We start from the raw sequence: 22,519 nt of genomic DNA, 5'->3' as shown, positions 1-22,519 counted from the left end.
CTGCCTTTACATGGCAGTCCGTCGCCATGTAAAGGCAGACTGAATGGGACTTTGGTGGCCCCTAGCAAGGCCTGTGTCCCCCGTGGGCCTCAGCTATGTGGCCAGGAGGGTGCATGGATGTTTGGAAACATGTCCTTTTTAGGTCTCGCCTGACCCAGCTCATGCGCTGGTCTGGCGAGACTTATTGAGAGGGCTCCAAAAAGTGCTACCAGGCCAGCATAGAGCTACAGTGCACGTGCGCCGCGCTTTACTGTGATTACTTTCGGTTTTGCGGTTGCTTTGATGTTTGATCGTGATCGCGATCACTTCTGCTTTGCATAGCCAATAGGTCTCGCTTTTGGGACCTTATAAGTATTTAGTTATGCAACTGTTGCATGGCTAAACACTTATAAGGTCCCAAAGGCGAGACCTATTGGCTATGCCAATGCTTGTTAATTATGGCTTGTGCTGCAGCTCTTTTCTGGATTGCAACACAAGCGACAATTGAAAAAGGCATGTTTGCGACCGCCTTTACAGCGGTCACATCGTAAAAGGGCAGGTGGAGCCGACAACTACATCTCGGGCAGTATCCATCTCGATATGATGGCGGTGGGACACTTGTCCAACCACCATTATAATGACAGCCTATGTGTTATGAAAGCTTTTGTGGTGCGTTCATGTAACACCTCCTCAGATTCTTCCATAGCTCTAGTTTTGAAACATGGGACCTGGGCCAAAAACAAGAGACATCAGACTACCCAAATTGCAATAAAATACGAAAAATACAAACGCAGCCACCATATCCATGTTATCAGTCCATTTCTCTGCCATACAGGATGCCCAATGACAGGCTGGTTCCCTAGAGCTTATGAGACTCAAGGGCATTAGGACAATCTTTGTAACGAGGGCTTCCACTGTAATTGGAAACACAGGAATCAGTAACTACTGCAAAATCCTTTAAATTCCAAGTAGCTTTGATTTTCATTGGGCAGCAATGTCCAACTGTAAATGCTTGCTCTTGCAGGGTGGTGTGGGACAGAAGGCCTAGTTCATGCATCATGCATCGTATCCATGCAGTGTTATTCATTATGATTTTATTATCATTAAGGAAATATGAGCTGTAACCTTATTGAGTTCGCATGGAACTTACCAATCCTCTGAAAAACATATTCCAGTTACGCTGTCATTTCTTTGGGCCTTATTCATAAAGTTAACTTACAGTTTTGAGTAATTCACACTTATGTGCAAGTTAACTACTTTCTGCTTATTCACAAAATTCCGAATGCACATTACTACCAACAAAAATACAGTAGTAGGTCCAGCACCATACATGACTAACTACTGGTCCTGCAAAACACTCTGACAGAAAATAATGGAGGTAAGGAATTAAAATAAAACCCCATAGAAAATGATGTTAAATTAAAATTATTTAAAATGGTTGAACATATAAATGAAGATAATTCAAAGTTAAAAAAATATAAAAATAAAATATATTTATTATTCATAAAATAGTTTAGTTACACTGTTTTGAACAAAAAATTAATTTAACAATAATTTTATTATTATGTAACTGAATTAGTTTTACCTATTTCTATTCGCATCTTTGAATAATTATTAAAGCATAACGTTTTTTTTTCTTTAGCTGGGAGCTTTTTTTTATTCAAACTTCAGAAAATACTTTTAGTTTAATTTAAGGTAGTTTTGTTAAATAAACGTTTATTTCAAAATGAATTTGCTGTAGCATTTATTCTGTTCTACATTTAGAATAAATATTTCAAATGAAATTACATTGATAATAAATATAAAAATATGTATAATATTTATTTTAGAGGTAAATATATTTTTACATGTTTCCCTGTACTTTACCACTGGAAGACTCAGCGGAAATCTCCACATAGTAAATTATAGGGGAAAGTAGACAAGTTGGACACAAAAATAAATATTAACATTATTTTCATGTTAAATATTGAGGTAAATGTAATGTACAAATGTAATTTCAATGTAGAATTGTTTAAAAAAAATGCAATGGCACTGTCATAATTTAAATTAAAATATAAATTACCAACTTAAAAAACAAAATAATCTTTTATTATGCATCAATAATGATTAAATTGTTCCATAGAAACAATTACAATTGATTTAGTTATATTTTATCAAACGTATTGTTGCATTCATTTTATTTTTTAACTATTTAAGATAATATTACATAATTGTACATTTCTTATGGGGTTTTATTTTAACTCCCTAGCTATATGATGTTCTATGGGAGGGCATTGCAGTACCAGAGGTTGGCCATGTCTGGTGCTGGACTTACTACTGTGTTGTTTTGCTAGTAACTTATAATCAGATTTTTGGAATAAGCAAAAAGCAGGACACACTCAAAAGAATAAAGTGCTGGCTAAGATCCTTGTAAAACACACAAAGGAAGTAATTACTAACTAAAACTGATCAATCAAGCTTCATGCTCAATAGGAGTACTAGACTAAATCTTAAAGGTAGTATGAATATATGACTAGCACAGTAGAATAGCCAAACCCAAGTTCATCTTCCCATTGGATGCCTCCAAGTCATTTACCACGCTTGAATGACATTATATATTTGCAGCCCTCAAAAATATAGGATTTGGACCGAAATACTTGGCCTCGAGTAAGTTTAGCCATAGCCAGCGAAAGAGTGAACGGAGCACTATTGGATCTTCTGTATCTGAAGAGGGACACCAAACAAGGATGTACCCTGCCCCCCAAGATCATTGTCCTAGTGTTGCAACCACCAGCATGCTAGAACATGGAAGATAAGCTGGTGAGGGGCACTAAGGGTGAATGGTTGCTCCATACCTTTTATCATCAACAGAGGTGCATCGATAAACATCATGAAGGCAGAAAAATACAATGAACTGCCTACGGTGCCCCATCTCACACCGTCGGAAAGAAAGGTATACATGTAGGCTGCCTCCGTGCCACTGCAAAGTCAAGGATCATTTTTAGCAACACAAGAAGACGAAAGTACAAGCTCCAATTCAAGTTCTTCATGGTACTTCGTAAAGTGCATATTTACTCAGATTCAGTAATGCTGCTGACATGGAGCTGATTTCTATAAATTTTAACTTGAATGAACATTCTGAAATAGTGAGTCAGTTCCCCTAGTTATTTCATGAACTAGGAAAGCTTACGACAATGAAAGTGCAATTTCACATTAATAAGGACATTCATCCTGTTGCTCAATGACATCGTAAAATTGCTTTCCATCTACAGGAAGCTGTTGAGCAAGAGCTCTAAACGCTGTTAAAGCATGATATAATTGAAGGGTCTCCAGATCCGATGCCATGGGTTATGCCCACAGTGGTAGCGTCAAAAAGGACAGTGGAATTGCTGTGTACATTTTTGTTGATATGTGCCAAGCTATGAAGAAAATTGAGAGAAAATGACATCCAGGTCCCCACATTGTAGACATGATTACACGGCTGACTTGCGCCAAAGTCTTTTCCTGCCTTGTTCTGAACAAGGGGTATCATCAACTCGAGCTAGAAAAAAACTGTTGGTACACTACTACCTTTTCAACCCATGTGGGTTTCTTCAAATAATAAAGACTGAGGGCCTGATTTAGATCTCGGCTGACAGACTACTCCGTCACAATGATGAAATATATCCCATCCGCTGAAATATAAATCTGAAAGGATATAATGAGATTTATATTTAGTGACAGAATAAACCTTCCGCCAAGATCTTAATCAGGCCCAGAGTTTGGGATGTCATCAGCTGCAGAACCTTTTCAGGATGTCATTTGTCGCATAATACAGCCTGTCACACATGCTTTTAAATACAGTAATGATATACTGATATTTGGGGCCACTCGAAAGGAACATGGCACAGCCCTTACACAAGTATGCCATTTACTTGCTGTCGCAAGTCTCACTTTGAATGAAGAAAAGTGGGATTTAACAATACTAAAGTCACATTTTTGGGGCATATTTTCTCTGAAACGGGGGTGACACCAGTTCCGGCTACAATGCAAGTCTTATTATCCACTTGTCCACCACAGGATGTGACCATTCTGCAATCTTTCTTTGGCATTGTTAGTTACTGTTCCAGGTACACTTGTGACTTTGCCACAGTCAGTGCCCCATTGAGAGAATTAATAAAATGGAATGCTCTGTTCAAGTGGTCACATTAATGTTATCAAAGCTTTAAGAAAATCAAACATGCAATTGAGAACGAAACTGGAATGGCCCAATTTGATTCAAAACTGAGATTGTGGTAGATGCAAGCCCCATGGGGCTGGGTGCGGTTCTCACACTGCACAATGGACATGGCAAGGCTCAGAGACACATTGTGGCTTATACGAGCAGGAGTCTGTCGCAGACCGAAAGTGATTATCACCCACCTGAGAAAGAAAGCCTAGATGTAGTGTGGGCTTGTGAATACTTCCATGTGTTTCTAAACGGAAATAACTTCACCCTTGCCACTGATCACCAGGCGTTGCTCACCATATTTGGAAATCCGAATGCCAAGATGCCTCTCACACCGAGAGGTGGGGTTGCGACTGCAAGAATATAATTACACTATTGTGCATAGGCGAGGGAAAAATCTAAATCCCGCTATTTTTACGAGTACCATTGCAGAGTCACATTACAATGTCTAAAGAGGCTTAGGCATATATTACCTTTATAGTCAAGTCTAGTCAAGAACAAATTCTTGCTGCTACCAACACTGATCAAAATATGCTTGCCCTCAAGGACATCATTTCACAGCAATCCTGGAGGAAACATACTTACGGATGACTTTGAATACCAAAAGTTCAAAACTGTGAGAGAGGAACTTTCTGTTACTTAAGAAGGCATTATATCACGAAGTTTGAGAAGAGTCATTCCCAAGAGTCTGAGAAAAGTCATTGAACTATCACACTAGGGTCATCGTGGCATTGTCGCCACATAGAGATCTCTCCGAGACCGAGTGTGGTTTCCTTGCCTTGAAAGACAATGTGCAACTTATCTCCCCAAAACACAGCATCTATTAGTTATGCCTGATCTTTTGAAGCGAGTGTGGGACAGGACTGCAGTTGATTTCTTTGGACCTCTCAACAATGGACATCATCTCATAGTAGTCATTGATATGTACTCATGATTTACACCACCAGACATGACAAACTCATTGGCACATTAAATGATTTTTCTCATCATGGGATGTTCCCTCCATTCTTAAGTCTGACATCCCCCCGCCCGCCCACCCACGCTTACCTGGACTGACCACTTCTGCTCTTTCCTACATCTCATCAACTTTACACAACGAGATCTAGAAAATTGGTTCGAGCACCCCAACGACTCATTGAGGAACTATAATGTAGATAAGTAATATTTTTATTTTTTATTTATCAAAGGGGAGATGTAGTGTATTGTCAGTGTCAATAGCAGTACCCTTCTGGTCCCTGATGGACTCTGTTGGAGAATGACGTAATCGGTTGGGTGTGTCTGGTTAATGACACAATGCTTGCAGATAACAGTTACACTCTGAAGAATAAAGATGTGTACTACAGAGTGCCATGTGTGGCAAGGTCATTGGCAAGGTAGCATGCTGGGGAAGATGCTACACCCAGGACTGTTTCCAAGAGGGAGAGGTTGAAAGATTATTTTGCTTCTTTGTAGTTCGCACAGCTGAATAGAAAAGGAATGTGATAGAAAGTGTAAGAATTGGCCATACTCTTCAGATATAAAATGAACCGTAATACATCCCAATAGAGGCACAAATTTACTTACGGTGAACAAAAATGAGGAAAGGCTCAAATACTACTGTGGACTGATCCATGGCCTTATTGGCAATGTTTCCAGCCAATGGCTAAAGGATCCGGAGACAAAAAAATCGAATGCCTAAAGGAAGCACACCGAAAGCCAACTATATGTGTATATTGCATACAAAAAAAAGTTTGTGGCTTATGTGTCGCCCAGAATGAACTACTAAACCTCCTCACCAATTCAAGTTAGGAAGAATGGCAGAAATGTAGCCATTGGGTAATGCTGTGAAGTGATACCTAAACATGATGTACAACAAAAGAAGCCAATGGTTAATTAAAGACGACTGGCACAAACAAGTTAATGGCTAAAGAGGACCTACCAAAAGCCCCACTCTGTATATTATATGTTGTGGGTCTGCTGACATGAGATCATATAGGCAGCTAAAGATGTTTTCAGCCAAACTAAAGATGCCTGCAGCCAAACATGAAAAATAAATGTTTGTACACTTCCCCTTGATGTTTGAAGCCGACCTACTTTTAAACAACAAAGCTGCTGGGATTCATTGATAAAGTCTATATGTATAACTGCAAATAATTTTAGAAACAGTAAGTTTTTTTTCCCAGTATGACACCACATATCGCAATTCTGTCTCTTCTAAGTGCTGTAAATAATGGGTGTTACTGTTACCCAATTGTATGTTACTTAATTTGATAATCATGGAAGGATGGAAGGCTTTGTAAGATTTACTAGAATATTAACTTGTAACTTCCTAAGTGCCTCATTTCTCAAAGGTGGGTGTTTGGGTCACTGAGTCATTGGGTGGAGGCAACCTGACCAGATAACGATCTGTCTGTAGCATTCAAGTTATCTAATTTCATATTTATCTCCATGTATAACGATTTTTTACATATTCGTTCTTTTTCAAAACATTGAATTAAGTTTTGTTCATGGGAAAGCCTATTTAGGTGAATGACAATGTGCGAATGCATTTGTTTCCTAGTAATGAGGTACTTAAGCAATCAAGTGGAATAGAAGAAACTGGCCAAATCTTGTGGTACCTTGTCCTGTGCCTTCTTATGGCATGGATACTAATTGGAGCAGCACTGGCCAAAGGAATACAATCATCTGGAAAGGTAATGCACGTTCATATAATTAAGGTTTTCATACAGCGCTAAAAAACGTACTACAGTTTCCTAGTTGTTAGTTAACATATGTTACTACCTCAAAACTTACGGAAATCAGAAAATGCATATGCAATGCGCCGTGCAACGTTAAGTGCAATTATTATTTAAGCACTAACCAACACTATGGAATGCAAAACAAAATAATGTACAAACTGAATAGTGTCTGATAGGAAAATAAGCCCATTTCATAGTTCAATAGTGGAGCTGGAAAAAAGCCATAAGATTCATTAAATAAATGCATAGTTTCGATAGTTGCCACCGTCTATCTAATGATGTTGTGTTACGTTATGCTTATAATATTGAAACAGCAGGTACAAAGTGGCAATGACGAATACATAAAAACAACTTCAGTAGGTACAACACTAGCAGGCACAACACTGCAACTCAAGGTCGAGTGTATAGCACCTTCTGTCCAGCCCTCAGAGTGGCTGCCTATCGAACATCGGTAACCTTCTATATACTCTGCATAACCCACAGAGCTTAATGAGATGGGGGCTTGGAATACCTTCTGTAGCACATACCTCACTACAAGCCACGTGGATACCCAAGAATGGGACCAGATGACGTGTTTAACTCTGAGGAAGTCCCCATATCTGGTGTGTAACACAACACACTGTAAGTAGTGTTTTCTGCCACGAGATCCGGGACCCCTGGCAATTTATTACCTTCCCCTATTACGTCATGGCCATTACCATCATGATCATACGTAACGGGGTTGTTCCTTTGAAACCTCCGCTCGAGAGGACATTCCAACCACCCGAAAACGTAACAAACTCTGCTCCTTTCAATGCCATTAAAAACTTGGGAGCAAGAAATCCTGTGCCCTCGATCAAACTGATTCCAGTTATAAATCAGTAATAAAACCATCACACTTCCAGAGACGAACAAGCTGTAATTACGTCCACGTCCCTCTCGCTTATCTCTATTATGCAATGAGGCCCCTGTGCCTCGTAGACACCCCCACTACCAACATAAAAAGGTACTGCCCCCTCCACAATACATGTTCTTTTGTGTCTGTAGACTCCAGCGAAACTTTGTTTGGCGGTGTCAGTTGCTGCCTTTTCACTGCACTAGGCGGCGTGTGGCTGGCTTCCTGCTGCAATGTTGGTGGTGCTTCTGGGTTGGGTACGCGCTTTCTGGTGTGCCCTGACGTTCCTGGTGGTTTGCTTTCCTGCAATGTGGTGACGGCCGTTGTAGGGTCCGGCTTCCGCGATCTTCTCTCCTGGTGCCGGCTTCTTGTGGATTGCTGTGGGGGCATCTATCTTTCAGGTTAGGTGGGGAAGGGTGTCTGCATTTGGGTGTGGAGCCCCTCCCTCGTTCCCTTTTCTTGCCAGGCCGAAGGCAGTGCTTTAAATGGAAAAAAATAAGTGCAGGTACTCACCAAAAAGGAGCAGTGGGTGGAGTTTAGGACGGGCACAAGGGCGGGCACAAGGGTGGTGCTAAGGGGGAACAAGGGGCTGGGTTAGCTTTTTGACCGTGCCAAGGTTGTATGCACGAAATCTGCAGGCATTGTTTGAATGTGGGATGTATTTGTCCATTAGTTATCTCACAAATAACTATATATATGGCACTTACAAATAAGTGTTTATTACTATCCAAAGAAACTTTTCTTTTTTTAGCAACTTTAAAAAAAGAAAGTATTGAGGAAAACACAGCAAGTTCTAAATATATGCCTTCTTGATTTGCAGTTAGGTCCTTGCTGCAGGTTCATAAATCACTAAGCTATAAGACAGGGATGTTAACTTTTGACCTGCAGGTAACACAAGGCTCTATGCAACAAAACCTGTAATCAACTAAGCTATCTACATAAAACAGCTAATCTGCGATTTACATGTTGCATGCTGTGCTTTCCAGCATACACATTGATCCTCTATGCAATCTCATGGTGAGTTGAACCTTTGATTAGAATGTACACAGATCTTTCAAGCAAATGCATTAACCTCCAGAGTTATCCACTTTATTGTTACTTATGATGCCCCAAGCTCACTTACTTATGCTTTCTGGTTCTCATGATTGGTGAAGGCGCAACTGCAAAAAGCGAGGAATTCATCAGGCAGTCTTTTCATTCACGCCACTAGTGAGTGTTTCTGTCAAACCTGGAAACCAGAGATGCTTTCGAAGAGACATAGTGTGTAAAACTTTAGTGAACAGCATATTCTCTCTCTCTCTCTCTGCCACTGGATGAGAAATGCGGACACACAGACAATAGCGATGTTGCTGTTGGTTGCTCAGCCTTTCAACATTCCATTTTATGTGGTTGAAAGGAGTGGTGGAATGAGTAAACACGATGCAGATGTGATATCAGAAAGAATAAAGTATCTACTGGGCTGATCTGGCTGCACTATGTGTAATAAAAATATACACCATGATCCCACTTGTGTTAATTCAGCTAATAATTGATATTATAGGCCTATATACTTACTATAATAAATGTCGATGAAATACATATTGCAAAGAACTTTAAATAGTGTTCATCCGCTGCTCGCGTTATTATTCAGATGCTATTTCTTGCCACGTCACTGCACTTTTTAACCTTCCCCCGCCCTCCTCCATCTTGTTTCTTCTCCCCTCCACCTCTCCCCATCCTGTTTCTTCTACCCCCTCCCACTGCCATTCCTTCCATGTTTCTTCTGGCCGCTTCATAAAGCTTCTTTTTAACTGTCCCATTACAAGACCTATTGGCTTTGCCAATGCTTGTCTTACTTCTTTCTCCCAATTCAGTTTATTTGTTTTTTTGACAACTCAATAACCCCTTTATCTTTGCTGTTAAACGGTTGCACACTCCAATTTCCTACAGGGTGGTAGGCAGATTTACCCACTCCTGCTCATTTACGGTTAGAAGGTTTCAGCTTTAAATTGCCTCCACTGTCACTTACTATGACTTTAAGTAAACCTTCCCTTCTGAATACAGCATCCACAAAGTTCAGCTCAGCAAATATTTTACCATTTGCTTTGATTTTTTAATCTGTACATAAAAGTAGTACTTTTTTAAACTGAACCACTCGCGCTTGCAAACGGTTTGAAATAAAGTTTGTAATGTGAAGCTTTCCAAAGAAATGAGAACAGATTATGTATCAAACCTCAAGGTCTGAATACTAATGAGGTCATTGCATAACGGACTTTTCGATTATCTAACTAAAACGGATTCATTTTATCAACCGCCTAAAGATGACATGCAGCGTCAGCCTGCCTTAAATCGAACCGGTGGCCTACAGCCCACTGAGCCATCTGTCTAGTACACGAGTCTCTCCGGGAACATTTGCAAACCTGAGTTAGGGCCAGAGCTGACCATGTTTGTATTGGGGAACCAGGTGCCAATCAGGTGCCAATCTCCACTTTTTTCATTGGACTTACAATCTGTCCAAGATCGATAAAATAGGAATCAGAGAGTTTGGTAACTTGATCCCTTCTTATTTAAACATGCAAGAAGGCATCAATTTTGATGCGTGGCGGCGGTAAAAGCATTAGCTTACGTTCTTTTGTTATATCCTGAACAGTGCCTCCCACCGCCACCCATTAGATTTTACAGCCCCCTCTCAGCCCCACTGTGAAAGATCAATGGATAAGCGAATGAGTCTGCAAACACACCCCTGCTCTGATGACTTACAAAGCAGCTCACGCTGTGTCCTGGTGACGAGCTCCTGTGATTGATTCCGTGCAGTGCTTGATAAAGGTGCTGCCTTGGTATCAGTTGAGGGATTAGGAGAGCGATGCCCCAGTTATAGTCAGATCCCCATGAGTAACGGTACTCTCTTCGTTCAGAAAAAGTGCCGGTACTCAAGGGGAGAAAATGAAAAAGTGCCGGTACTCAGTACCGGTGAGTACCGGCCCATTTAAAGCACTGGCTGAAGGTCTGCGAGGCTTGCCTCTGGGCCGGCTTGTGGGCATGTGCGGGGACTCTGTTGTTCCCGCTGAGTCGTCCTCTCGCCAATTTTTCTTCCTGGCTATAGTTCGGCAGTGCCTTCCTACGGACAGTGGGGGGGGGCGTGGTCTGTTGCCGAGGCTGGTTTCTGACGGCCGGAGGTCTGCTGTGCATTTCTACGGCCAGTGGGTGTGTATCTCTAGATGGTGTTTCCCCCTGGCTGGGGTCGATGGTGCCTTTCTTCAGTCTGGGTGGGTGTGGCCTGTTGCCAGGGCTGGTTTCTGCCGAACAGAGTTTGCTGGGCATTTCTCCGGCCAGTGAGTTTGTCTGTCCGTGTGGCAGCGGCCCTCGGTTGGTCAGTGGGGGGCGTTTGATGGCACTGATGCGGCGCATGGCTCGGCCTTCTCATTGCTGTGCATGCGGTATTGGTGCAGGTTAGTTGTGTGCATGATGTGTCCTTGTTGCCCTAAATCGCGCCTCTTTGTTCCTGCGGACGATGTGGAGGTGGGGGACGGCTGCTCGGTTTTAGCATCTTCCAGGCTGTTGGGTTCTTGTCGGGGCACGTGGGGTGGTTGCCTCTCTCCTTTCATTGTGTGGCCTGGGGTGCAGGCATGTTTCTCCTGTAGCCCATGTAGGGGCGGCGCCTTGTCACAGTGGGGTGGGCTTTTCCATCGTTTGTGCTTGTTTGGTTCTCTTGGCCAGGGGTCTGCTGTGCCTTTCTCCGGTGGAGTGCTGGGGCCGGTTTCTCTCTCCGTGGTGTTCGGGGGGAGTGTTTGTGGATGCCTCTGGCTTATTTCTCTTTGGGGAGCCAGTGTTTGGTGCGTTTGTTGGCTGTTAGCAGTGCAGCAGCCGTGTGCGTTCTTCTTTGCTCCGGTCTCACCCGGCTGGTGGGCTGTGGTGCATTCTCTGGCCTGGGTGTGCTTCTGGGGTTCTTGGCCCTCTGGATGTCAGCACCTTTTTCTTGCTGTGCTGTGATGTCTGTCATGGGTGGACCCTCATGCAGCTCTCTGCATTGGATCCAATGGTCTGGCGCCTATCTCTTGCTTGGGTTTGGCATTCGTGCTGGGAGTCCCAGTCCTGCCATGGGGGTTTGTGCAGGCCTGCTCTGCTGCTGGTTTGTCGGCCTCTTGGGTACCTAGCGCTTGCTCCATGTGCTGCATTTAGTCCTAGGTGTTCCCGGCTCTCCCTTGTCTGTGGCATTTCCTGGGGGGTCTGGCTTGTTTTTTGGGGTCTGTCCTCGCCAATGGAGAGTTCCTCACGGACTTCCCAGACATTTCTGAGACTGGAGTCGATGTGCTTCTTTTCCGGCCATCCTCATGTGACGTACTGCTTGACTTGGGATAGTTCCAGGTCTTTCGTGTAGGCTTCTGCCCCGTCCTGGGCACTGATGGTGTGTTCATGATCTGCCATGAATGCGACGCTGTATTCATCCTAATCTGATGATGTGACAGGTTCTTCCATGGCTTCTGCCCTGCTCAGGAAATCCGCCACTCTGTTCTGCGGCCTCGAGATGTATTCCACGTCGTAGACGAAGTCCAACAGGCGCAATGTCATTCTCGCGATGCGTGGAGTGGCTGTCACGTTGCCGCTGGATGTGAGGACCTTGATCAGGGGCTTGTGGTCTGTACGGAGTGTGAATCGTGACCCCCACAGATACTGTCGGAATTTCTCCATCGCCCAGATGGCGGCAAGCATTTCCTTCTCAATTACACTGTACTTCTCTTCACTGGGGGTGAGGGATCTTGACGCGAACCCCACTGTGGTTTCGGTGTCATCTGAAGTCCTCTGGGAAAGGACTGCTCCCAGTCCCTTGTCACTGGTGTCCGTGGTAAGGATGCTGGACGCAGAGCCGTCAAACCCATGTAAGGGAACCGCCTTGCAGATGTCTTGTTTGATGGTTAAGAATTCCGCTTCCGTCTCCTCTGACCAGGTGAACTTATTCTTTTCCTTGAGCAGTTGGCATAGACTGTGCATCTTAGTAGCAAAGTTCCTGACAAATTTACTGTAGAACTCCGCCAGCCCCAGAAAAGAGTGAACGTCGTCTTTGGTTTTCGGGGAGGGAGCCGACATGATGGCCTCCACGTTTGCCGATTTGGGGGTGATTCCTGTGTCGCTGATTTCATGTCCTAGATATGTGACCTTGCAGAGACCGAATTTGCATTTCTCCAATTCGGCCGTGAGGCCGTTTGCTGCGAGCGTGTGTAGGACGGTGTGCAATACGTCGTCGTGTTCAGCTTTTGATTTCCCCATGACGAGGATGTCAACTTGAAAGTAGAGAACTCCCGGAACTTGGGAAACGGCCGCCGCGAACACAAGCCCAAAGGGCAGGCGTTTAAACCTGTAGCATCCAAAGGGTGTGATGAAGGATGTAAGTTTTCGGCATGACGGGTGGAGAGGTACTTGGTGGTAGGCGGCTTTAAGGTCGATGGTGGAGAACCACTTGATATCTTTGGTCTGGGCAAGCAGTTCGTTAATCTTGGGCAATGGAAACTTGTTCACAATAATGTTTTTGTTGAGTTCCAGGAGATCAATGCAAAGACGGATCTTCCCGCTGGGTTTGCGCGCCACTACCAACAGCGCAAGCCATTCGGCACATTCGATCGGCTCAATGATGCCGCCGTCTTCTAAATGCAGTTTAACAGGATGTTCCTGACTTTGTGGGTGACTGGTACCGCTCCATCTTTAAGAACGATCTTGTGGGAGAACTTGCACATTTTCCCAATTTGGTTGCTGAAGACAGTGTGGAATTCTGCTTGGAGTGAGGACGGCATGGTCGTGTCTTCCATCAGGAGTACCTGCGTGTCGCCATCGGGTTTGAGCTGGATGCTGAGCGCTTCCTGGTCGGCCCAACCCAGGACCGATGGGCCCTTCTTTGCCACGTACAATTTCGCTGTGGTGTGCCGTCCTTTGAACTCGAACAGGAGCTGCCGGAAACCAACCATGGGGATCCTTTCTCCCGTGTATGTGACTGGATGGACGTCCGTGGGGTGAAGCTGGTCGCCCACCACTCGGGCAAAGTCATGGTCCAAAATCTGGTTCTGGATGATGGTGTAGGGCGACCCGGAGTCCGCTACCATGATGATGTGGATGCCCCCTATCGACAGCTGGCATGAGGACTTTTTTGTTGCCACGCCTCCGATGCCCAGGATGTGATTCTCAATGCAAAGGATGCTTTCTGGATCCGAGAGATATGCTCCCTCTTGATCATGGGAGACGTCCTGGACGTATTTGACTGCAGCACTCCTGGGCCTCTGTCAGCATACCTTGCCAAAGTGTCCAGTGATGCCACTGAACAAGCATTTTACGTGGAACGCTGGGCATTTTTTGTCATTACCCATGTGGGAGTGGCTGCAGCATCTGTAGCAGGCACCTTGTTTACCCTGCAGGGTATGCCCGGGACCTCTGCCCTTAGACGTCGATTGAAAAGGTGAGGCGGAATCCGACGTGGTCTTTGGTGGTGGTACCTTGCGATCGGAGATTTTACACACCGTGGCTGGTGGTGCTGTGTCTTTCTTGGCCGCGAGAGCGCATCGCTTGGATAACTCTGCCTGTTTCACAATCGCTATGATTTCTGGAAGGGGCGCTTCGCCGCTAACCCAGAGCTTCTCTTGGACACTTGTGTGGGTGCAGTGTATGATGATTTGGTCTCGTATCAGGTCGTCGTGCAGGGTGCCAAACTCGCAATTGATGGGCAGTTTCTTGAGGGCCGCCACGTAGTCCTCCACTGACTCCGCTTCCGACTGTTTCCTTTAGAAGAAGTTGTAACGGTCAATGGCCGTGCATATCACAGGCTGGTAATGGCTGTCCAGGTCTTCGAGGGCGTGTTGGAAGACGTCGTCGTCGGTTGAGACCCTGGCCTTTTTCACCATCTGGTCATAAACACGCAGGCCCTCCGGCCCTAGATTTTGTAACAGGATCTTTTTTCTTTCGCCGCTTGCTTGAGAATTCTTCCTCGCCTTCGTCCTCCAACACTGAGAGGTAATTCAAGAAGTACCCCTTCCAGTCTGCCCATTTCATGGCCGGCTCCCCACGTTTAGGCAGGAAGGGCACTGGGTTGGTTAAGGAGAAGGTCTGAGCACACATGGTGCGTGTTGAGAGGACAGCCATGGAACCTTACGATATGCGTAGAACCCAGAGGCCACAGCTGACTTGGAGGAGGTACACCCCGGAGTGGTTTAAGAGGGCACCGCCTTCTGGGTTGCAGGCCACCACTTGCCGTGACAGGGCGCCCCTCGTACTGGTGGGTAAGGCTGCTGTGTGGCCACATGGTCACCTGGGCTGCAGAAAGCCAACTGGGGGCCCTTCTGTAGAGCAATCGGCAGAAGGGAAGGTGCACGCGGATGTGCACGCCGAGCTGACCGCTTGCTGGGGGTGGCTCCTCTTGATGGTGGGCCTGGGGGAGATTTCCTTTGCACACAGCTTTCCTGAATATTGTTGGCAATCCTAGTACCAAGGCCTGGCGGTAGTTGCCTCTGGTGCCCCACGCTGTGCTGTGCAGAGGCTGGCCCCACTAGAAATGGCACTGGTGGTGGTAACCCCTATTGTAGGCAGCGCCGAGTTAGGAGGAATGTGGTGCTCGAGCCGCGTGCCGAATTGCGTGCCGATTGTAGGTGGGCGTGGTCCACGCTCCACGCTGGACGGTGCGCCCGTGCTGCACTGGGATGGTGCTGTAATGAGGAACAGAGGCAAGGCGGAGCGGGAAAAGCAGTGCGCTCCCCCCCTGTCACATGTATGGTGCTGGCTCTCTGCTACCTGGATGCAGTTGGGCGGTAATGTTCCTTCCGCCTCGTCGCCACTGTGGGGTAGGGTTGTATGCCCCTCAGAATGACTTGCAGAGACTCTAGGTGAAATACTGCAACTCTTTATTTAGAATGATACTTTTTCACGGAGAGAGCCATCCTCCGTCTCACTGTGCCGCGGTCGGAATGATCGCCCCCGCGTCACGTCCCCCGCGCGCACTTGCCACGGGTCACGTGTTGCGGGAAGGCTAGACCCCAACACCACAGTGGGTGCTTGGCTCCTGGTCTTGTCAGCGGCGGTGCTCTGTTCAAGTTGCGGGGTGGGCTGTGCACGGGTTCCTTGGTTTTGGTGACTCCATGGCCTGTGGCTGTCCCTGGGCTTGTCGCAGTGCTTCTGAGTGTTGCTCTGACTGTCGCTGTGGCTGGATGGGCACTTTGGTGCTGTTGGATTTCTGGCACTTTGGTTTCGCTTGTTATGGGGGGTGCTGTGCCTCTCGGCGTCTGCAGTGGGGTTCTGTCGAAGGGGGATGCATTGCTTCTTGTCGTTGGTGTCTCTGTCCCTCTGGTTTAGACGTCCTTTCTTGTTTTGGGTATAGCTGTGCTATATTTTTTGGTTGTGGTTGGGTTTGGTCCTGGCCTGTGGCCTGTCCTTTTCCCCTTGGCTGTCGGTTTTCCTCTGTGTCCTGTTTCTGCACCTGCGATGCTGTGCTTGCAGACCTGTCGCTGCTTTTTCTGAGGGCATCTCCCAAGCAGCAAGGCACCCGTGCTCGATGCCGGGCAGTGTCTCGTGCTGGCCCTGCCCCTGCATTTCTGTGCTTCTACTGTTTTCAGCTTCCTGTGGGCTGTGGTGGTGGGTGCCTTTGGGGAGGGGTGCGCTCTTGCCATTGTCCCTGTTTGCGGCCTCAGTGTCTGTTTGGGCTGTTGGTCGCCACTCTGGGGGCCTCTCTTTCATGAGGTTTCTCCCTCTTGGGTATTGCGGTGGTCTTTGTGTTTTGCTTCCCCTGCGCACTGTCTGGTGGGGTGCCATTGGTCTTGATTCTGCCTGTTAGGTTGCTTCTTGTACTGGAACTCTTTGCCTGCTGTTCTGGGGGTTTGCTGTTGGATGGTGACTTGTCGGTCGTTTGCTGGGCTCCTGATTTGGTCTGGTCTGCCTTGCTGTGCCTGTGGGGCGTGTGTGATGGTTTCCCATGTGCTGTTGTCCCATCCTGTGGTCTTCCTGGGAGTTGCCTCTGCAGTTCTTGTAAGGGGTTTCTGTGTCCTGCAGCCATGCAACCCTGAATGCAGCTGCTCTCGTCTGTTCTCAGATGTTCAGCAGCGTCGGGCCTAGTTCATTCCTGGTTGGGTGGCTGCCAGGGTTTGCCGGGTGCTTTAGTTGTAGCTGCCTCCTCTGCTCTCCTGGCCTGTGGTCTGTGTTGTGTGGCTTTCTGTGGTATGGGTTGGGTTTCGCCCTCTTCGGTTCCATGGTGGGGCAGTGATCTCCAGCTCGTGCTTCTCCCGTTTGTGGATGGTTGGGGGCGGCGCTGTGGCCCTGTGCATTCTGCTTGGTTCCTTCTTGGCCCCTCTTGTTGCCACAGCTTCTTTTGGTCCGTGGGGCACTGGTGGCAGCCTCCTCTGCTATCCTGGCCTGCTGGTTCCTTTTGTTGATGGTGGGCAGTTGTGGCTGTCCCATTTTCCTTTTCTTTCCTCGTCCTTGGGGTGCCTGGATGTTTGGTGTCCGGTTGTTTGGTTTCTCTGGTGGTCTGGCTTAGTTGCCCACCTGGTCCTGTTGGTCTTCTCCCTGCACCTTTACACGATTGCCTGCCTGGGTCCACTGGGTTCTTCTTGCGTGCAGTTCCCCTTTCCTCTTCCCTCTGTGGAGCGGTTTCGGCCCGGATGGGGTTGGCAGCTGTTTTTCCACCATGCTGGAGGTCCCTCAGCCTATGCTCCTGGTTTGGGTTGTCCAGTGAGCGCCTGTCCTGTGGCTGGTTGGTTACAATGGTTCGTCTTCCTGGGGACTTGCATTTCCCTTTTGGGGGTGTGATGGATTGCTCGGGGCTCCCCGCTCTTCCTTCCTCCTGTTTTGGGGTGCCTGCTCCCTTGCCTCGGCGGGCTGCCTTGGCTCCGCCGGGTTTGGGTAAGGGGTGGGGGGTTTGCCGTATTCACAGGGGTCTTTTTGCCTGCATTCATTTTGCTGGTTGTGTTTCTGCGCATCCCAGTTGGTTAGTGTCTTCGGCTGTTTTTTGAGGGTTCACTGTGCTGTCTGATCCTTTTCTGGTTCCTATGTGCGGGCAGTTTCCTGTGGTCACCTGGGTGTGGGTTGCCTTGGGGGCTGTTCAGGCGCCTCCTTTCCACTGTTACCGGAATTTGTTTTTGGATGTTGGGGGGTGTCAGTGTGGGGGTGGTTGCCCTGCGGTTTCCTTGGCCTGCAGGCCTCTTGGTGGCTTCGCCCTGTTGACCTTGTTCCAAGGTTCTGGTTCAGAGGGTTCAGTGTCCAGTTGCTCTGGTACCTCCGGCCTGTCCTGTTCCTTTGGTCCCTCAGTTCATGCAGGGTTGGGGATTGGTGGCTGCCGGTGCCTTGGTCTCTCAGCTTTGGTCGTCACTTCTGTGCGTGCGCCCTTTGGGGGACTGCCTGGTCTTCTTGTGCTCTGCGTTGACTGTTGGTTGGAACTTGTTATGCCCTTGTGCATGTAGTTCCTTTCCGTTTCACTGCCTCTGCACTCCGGCTGGCCTTTGGAGGTTTTGCTGGGGTCTGTTGGTCTCCGTGGGTCTGGTCTCCCGGACCTTTGTGGGGTGTTCTTGTCCTCAGTGGATGTGTCCCTCTTTGGGATTTTCCACTGGTTTTGAGGACTCTCCGGTGTTCCCTGTTCTTTTTTTCATCTGTGGGAGTTGCACCTTCTGGCTCTGCTGTTTTCTTCCTTTTGTTTTCAGGTTGCCGTGTGTGTCGGCATGCAGGCTCGGGGGTCCTTGGCTTTTTGTCATGGGGGTCTTCTTCTTTCCGGGTTTGGGGATAGGCGTGCCTCTGTATTTTGGTCCACTTTGTGGGACTCGCCTGTCTTTCCTGTTTGTTTGCCCATCCTTTGGGCACATAGTTGTGATGCTCTGGGCTGCTGCTTGGGCAGTTGGGCGGGTTTTTCCTTGGCTTGGTATGTCTCATTGTGTAATGGAGACAAGCGAGAGGGACGTGGAGGTAATATTTATATTACTTACCGGTAATCACATTACTTCTAGTCCTACTCTCGCTTATCTCCATTACAACCCGCCCTCCCTCCCGGTGGTCTGGCCAACTGTGTCTACGGAGGCTTGGTACATAAGGTATTGCGGAGGGGGCGGTGCCATTTTATATTGGTGGGGGGTGTGTCTACGAGGCTCAGGGGCCTCATTGCGTAATGGAGATAAGCGAGAGTAGGACTAGGAGTAATGGGATTACCGGTAAGTAATATAAACATTGCATTCACTATCAACATTATCTGCTTGTTTTCATTATTATTATCCTTGTGCCTTTAAATGGCATGTAGCACCATTTATACAGGGCATAACATCATAAACTTCAACTCTAACCTTTCTAGTCTAGTCAGTCCAATATACAGTAACAAGATTTAGCCACCTGGCATCCCACATTCTATGCATTTTGAAAATGTAAGAACTGATGTAATATACTACAAAGGAGTTTGCAATTAGCTCAACAATAATAGATAGTATGCTACTGGTTATAAAACTGACTAAACGCCTTGATCTGGATAGTTGCAAAATTAAATTTTTAACCTCAACAGGGACCAATACGAGGTCTGTCCATGTGGCATGAATAATTCCAAACCTACCCAGTCACCAATAGTAGATTTACCTGTAAATTTGGGCATGTGGTATTATTGGCGGAGTTCTGAGGTTCCCCTGAGCAATGATGAGTTACAGTCAAATTTATATTTTCAGACTCCTCTGGTAAGTCCAATTCCCCCAATACTTTCAGCAGCAAGAGTACCCAGGCAACCACCACTGGGTTCACGAGCATCTCTGATTGGTGACTTAGACATCAGCAATATAATTCAGCGCCAAAAAGTAATGTTGCTTATTGTAGGGCATTGAGGCCCTCCTATAGGCATTGTTCTTACCGTTTCTCTCATTTTCCTTTTGCATGCAGTTAACACAACAGTTTTTTCAGGTCCTTTTCTCAATAACAAATGTTCACAGGCAGCATAGAATATGGGTTGCAGAATTTAAGTGAGAAGGGGGCATTATAAGTGATAAGGACTTAAGATAAATTGACTCTTCTTCTTGACCTATGTGCTGGCTTCAAAACCATCATCCGTTCCACAGTTGCGAATATTGTTGTAGACCACATGGTCATTAATGCTACAGTGGCCTGCATTATACTTAACCAACTGATTTCAGCAGATTATAAATGTCAATTTCAAGCCTCTCAACCTTCTGCAGGGAGTAATGTAATTTACCCTTCCGGCACTTAACCTCTTTAACCTACAGCTAAACCTCTTGGTGCCCTAAAGAACTCTGGGATCTAATATCACCCACGTGCTGATGATACTCGACTCCACCACAATATCTCCCCACCTAACTACATCTCAAGCCTTGCATAGAACTTCAATGCACATCATGTTTGGCATAGTCCACCATATGAAACTCAACCCAAAAAATAGAGTTTTATCTAATTGTTCCTATGCACTCCAAAATCCTTGTGCTATCTTCAATCAGCTTTTGCAACATCCTTGTCTGTAATATGATGATCAAATATAGCTCAAAATCACTAAATATCATTCTGGACAAAAGATAACTCCAATTTCATGTTAATGATATGGCTAAATGTGCACAATATCAGACAGTTTTAACTGGCTTAACAAGCGTACGCCTGCCACCACTGAAAGCGGCTTTTATGCATCTGACTGATTTGTTAGTGGTGGGAAAAGATTCAGTCATATCACCCCCATTCTACCCAGAAGAATGAAACGTATCGTGCAGGACAAGGGGAGGAGGCACCTGCAATACGGAAGAGCAGACGCTCAAATTCATAGGCCTAAAGCACATTACATTCTAACAGCAGTCCCCCCGTGATTAGTGCCAGTCTGACTGGGGAACAAAAAATGGTGGCACCTGACATCGGTCTGTGACAGAGGAGGGCCCTATGAAGTATGTTCAATTCTTTCACACCTCGTTCAGGGCCTGAGCCCTCAGAGGGCTTCAGCTAGAAGCTTATGGAAATTAACCTACAGAGGCATTAGACAGGAAAAAGCTAACTTTCAAAAAGTATTTTTGCTCATATGTATTAACAATCCAACTTCACCATTGAGTTGGACTTTTAAAACACATATAAAAATAAAGGTTTAATCACACTTCTAGCTGGTCCCTTCACTGAGATAGCCGAATATTTTAATATTGCTTCCCAGTGTTTCTCAATCGGCCAGCCTGCCTGCGTACAGTGAAAATAGCTCTTGGTACTTAGGGGCTCATTACAATGACAGAACAATTGCCACCGCCGGGCCGGCGGTGGCGATCATTCCGCCATCGTAATGAGATTTACCCACCGCCATATTAGGATGTCGGTGGGTATCACGGTGGACACAAAGTCCATCCGCCGCTTGTGTGCCGGTGGCAATCGTTATGATTGCCTGCCAGGCGGAGCTGGGCCACTAATATGGTGGCGGTGCCTAGCAGGCACCGTCCGCCATATTAGGATGTGGGTATTGTAGAGGCCTTTCCTGGTGCACTGGGGGGTACCATACCCCCCTACAGTTCCTTGCACCAAGTGGCAGGTACCGCGTGGTGCCTGCCACGTGATTCAGGGAAATGCTGTGCATGCTCTTTTTTACCATTGCGGACGGTGCTGCAGCCAGCAGCACCGTCCGCAATGGTAAAAGGCCAGTATGCGCCTGCCAGTATGGTGGGCGCATCCTAATTGCACTGGTGGGACCGCCGCACTTCTGGCGGGCTGTCCCGCCTGCCATCATAATTAGCCACTTAGTCACTGAAGGATTAATTAACATTACATTTGTACACGTCCTACTTTTAAATATCTGATACCGTGCCTTATGGGCTGTGAGCCCTATATAGGAACAACTTATTAATATATAAAGTGAGTGTTTTGACCTGTCAAAAGGGTTTATTTTGACAGGTTGGATTGCACTTGATACAATGCTACAGTCAAGCTACAATGGTAGGCCTGAAGCCATGTTTGCACTGACACTGTAGTGGGTGTCAAAATCAGTGCTGTACTCCATTTGTGACATTTAACTCGTAGATCGTGGGGAACACTTTGTATGATATACTAGGGACCTATAGGTAAGTTAAATATGCCAGTTAGGAGTGTACCAATTCAACCATGTTTGAAGGGGGCACAATCACACTTTACTACTGGTTATCAAGTTGTATAGCCAGCAAAAAGAGATAGGGCAAAACTCTGGGGCTATACCACACAGAAAATGATAATGTCCTACAATTAAGTTATGTGTAAACAACAAAAAATTTGAAATCATTCTCAGTTGCTTAAGCCGGATGAAGCATTTACTCCTATGGTCTGAATCAAAATGGATAGCAGCCTGTTTTGCCAGGCTATTCAATTTTGGACAAAAACTCATTGATGTTGGTAATATACTGTGTTCTCCAAGAGAGAAATCGTAGGTGAAATACAGTTATCCTAGAAATTATAATTATTTTTACTTATCCACCATTTTACTGCTGAGTGAGTAGACATAGATTTGGCTAACAAGAATCCACCCTTGTCCTTTAAACTAAACAAACAGGAGTTTTTAGCATATATGAGCGCCTTCAGACCATAAGAATGTAGCAAGGAAGCTATAGGCCTTAGATGATAGTTAAAAGGGAGACAGGAGATGTCCAATACCTCTAGCAAGACCTCAGGGACACATCTAATTCACACACCATGGCCATATACATATGCTGAGCAAATTGGGAGAGTGAGGCGTATTATTAGGAATATCCCGGAGTGACGGTGATATAGTCCATTTTAGTAGATCCCAGTTTGAAGATCTATCTGTTGCAAATTAATGGTGTTCAATGAGATAAGATGTGGCACCTAGAATTACAA

General features: G+C 46.1%; 1 protein-coding gene across 1 annotated transcript in view; it reads left to right on the top strand.

The window, feature by feature from the left end:
- The window catches only part of LOC146829236 (sodium- and chloride-dependent neutral and basic amino acid transporter B(0+)-like), a 393,036-nt gene that overhangs the window by 161,697 nt on the left and 208,820 nt on the right, over nt 1-22,519 (top strand). The window contains exon 6 of the mRNA XM_085607866.1: nt 6,705-6,837. Within this exon, the coding sequence (XP_085463992.1) occupies nt 6,705-6,837 (133 nt within the window). The remainder of the gene's footprint in view (nt 1-6,704; nt 6,838-22,519) is intronic.

Source organism: Triturus cristatus, chromosome 5_2, assembly GCF_964204655.1.
Source record: "Triturus cristatus chromosome 5_2, aTriCri1.1, whole genome shotgun sequence".
Lineage (NCBI taxonomy): Eukaryota > Metazoa > Chordata > Amphibia > Caudata > Salamandridae > Triturus > Triturus cristatus.
Note: the sequence above shows the minus strand (reverse complement) of the source record. Positions and strands in the feature narration are given on the sequence as shown.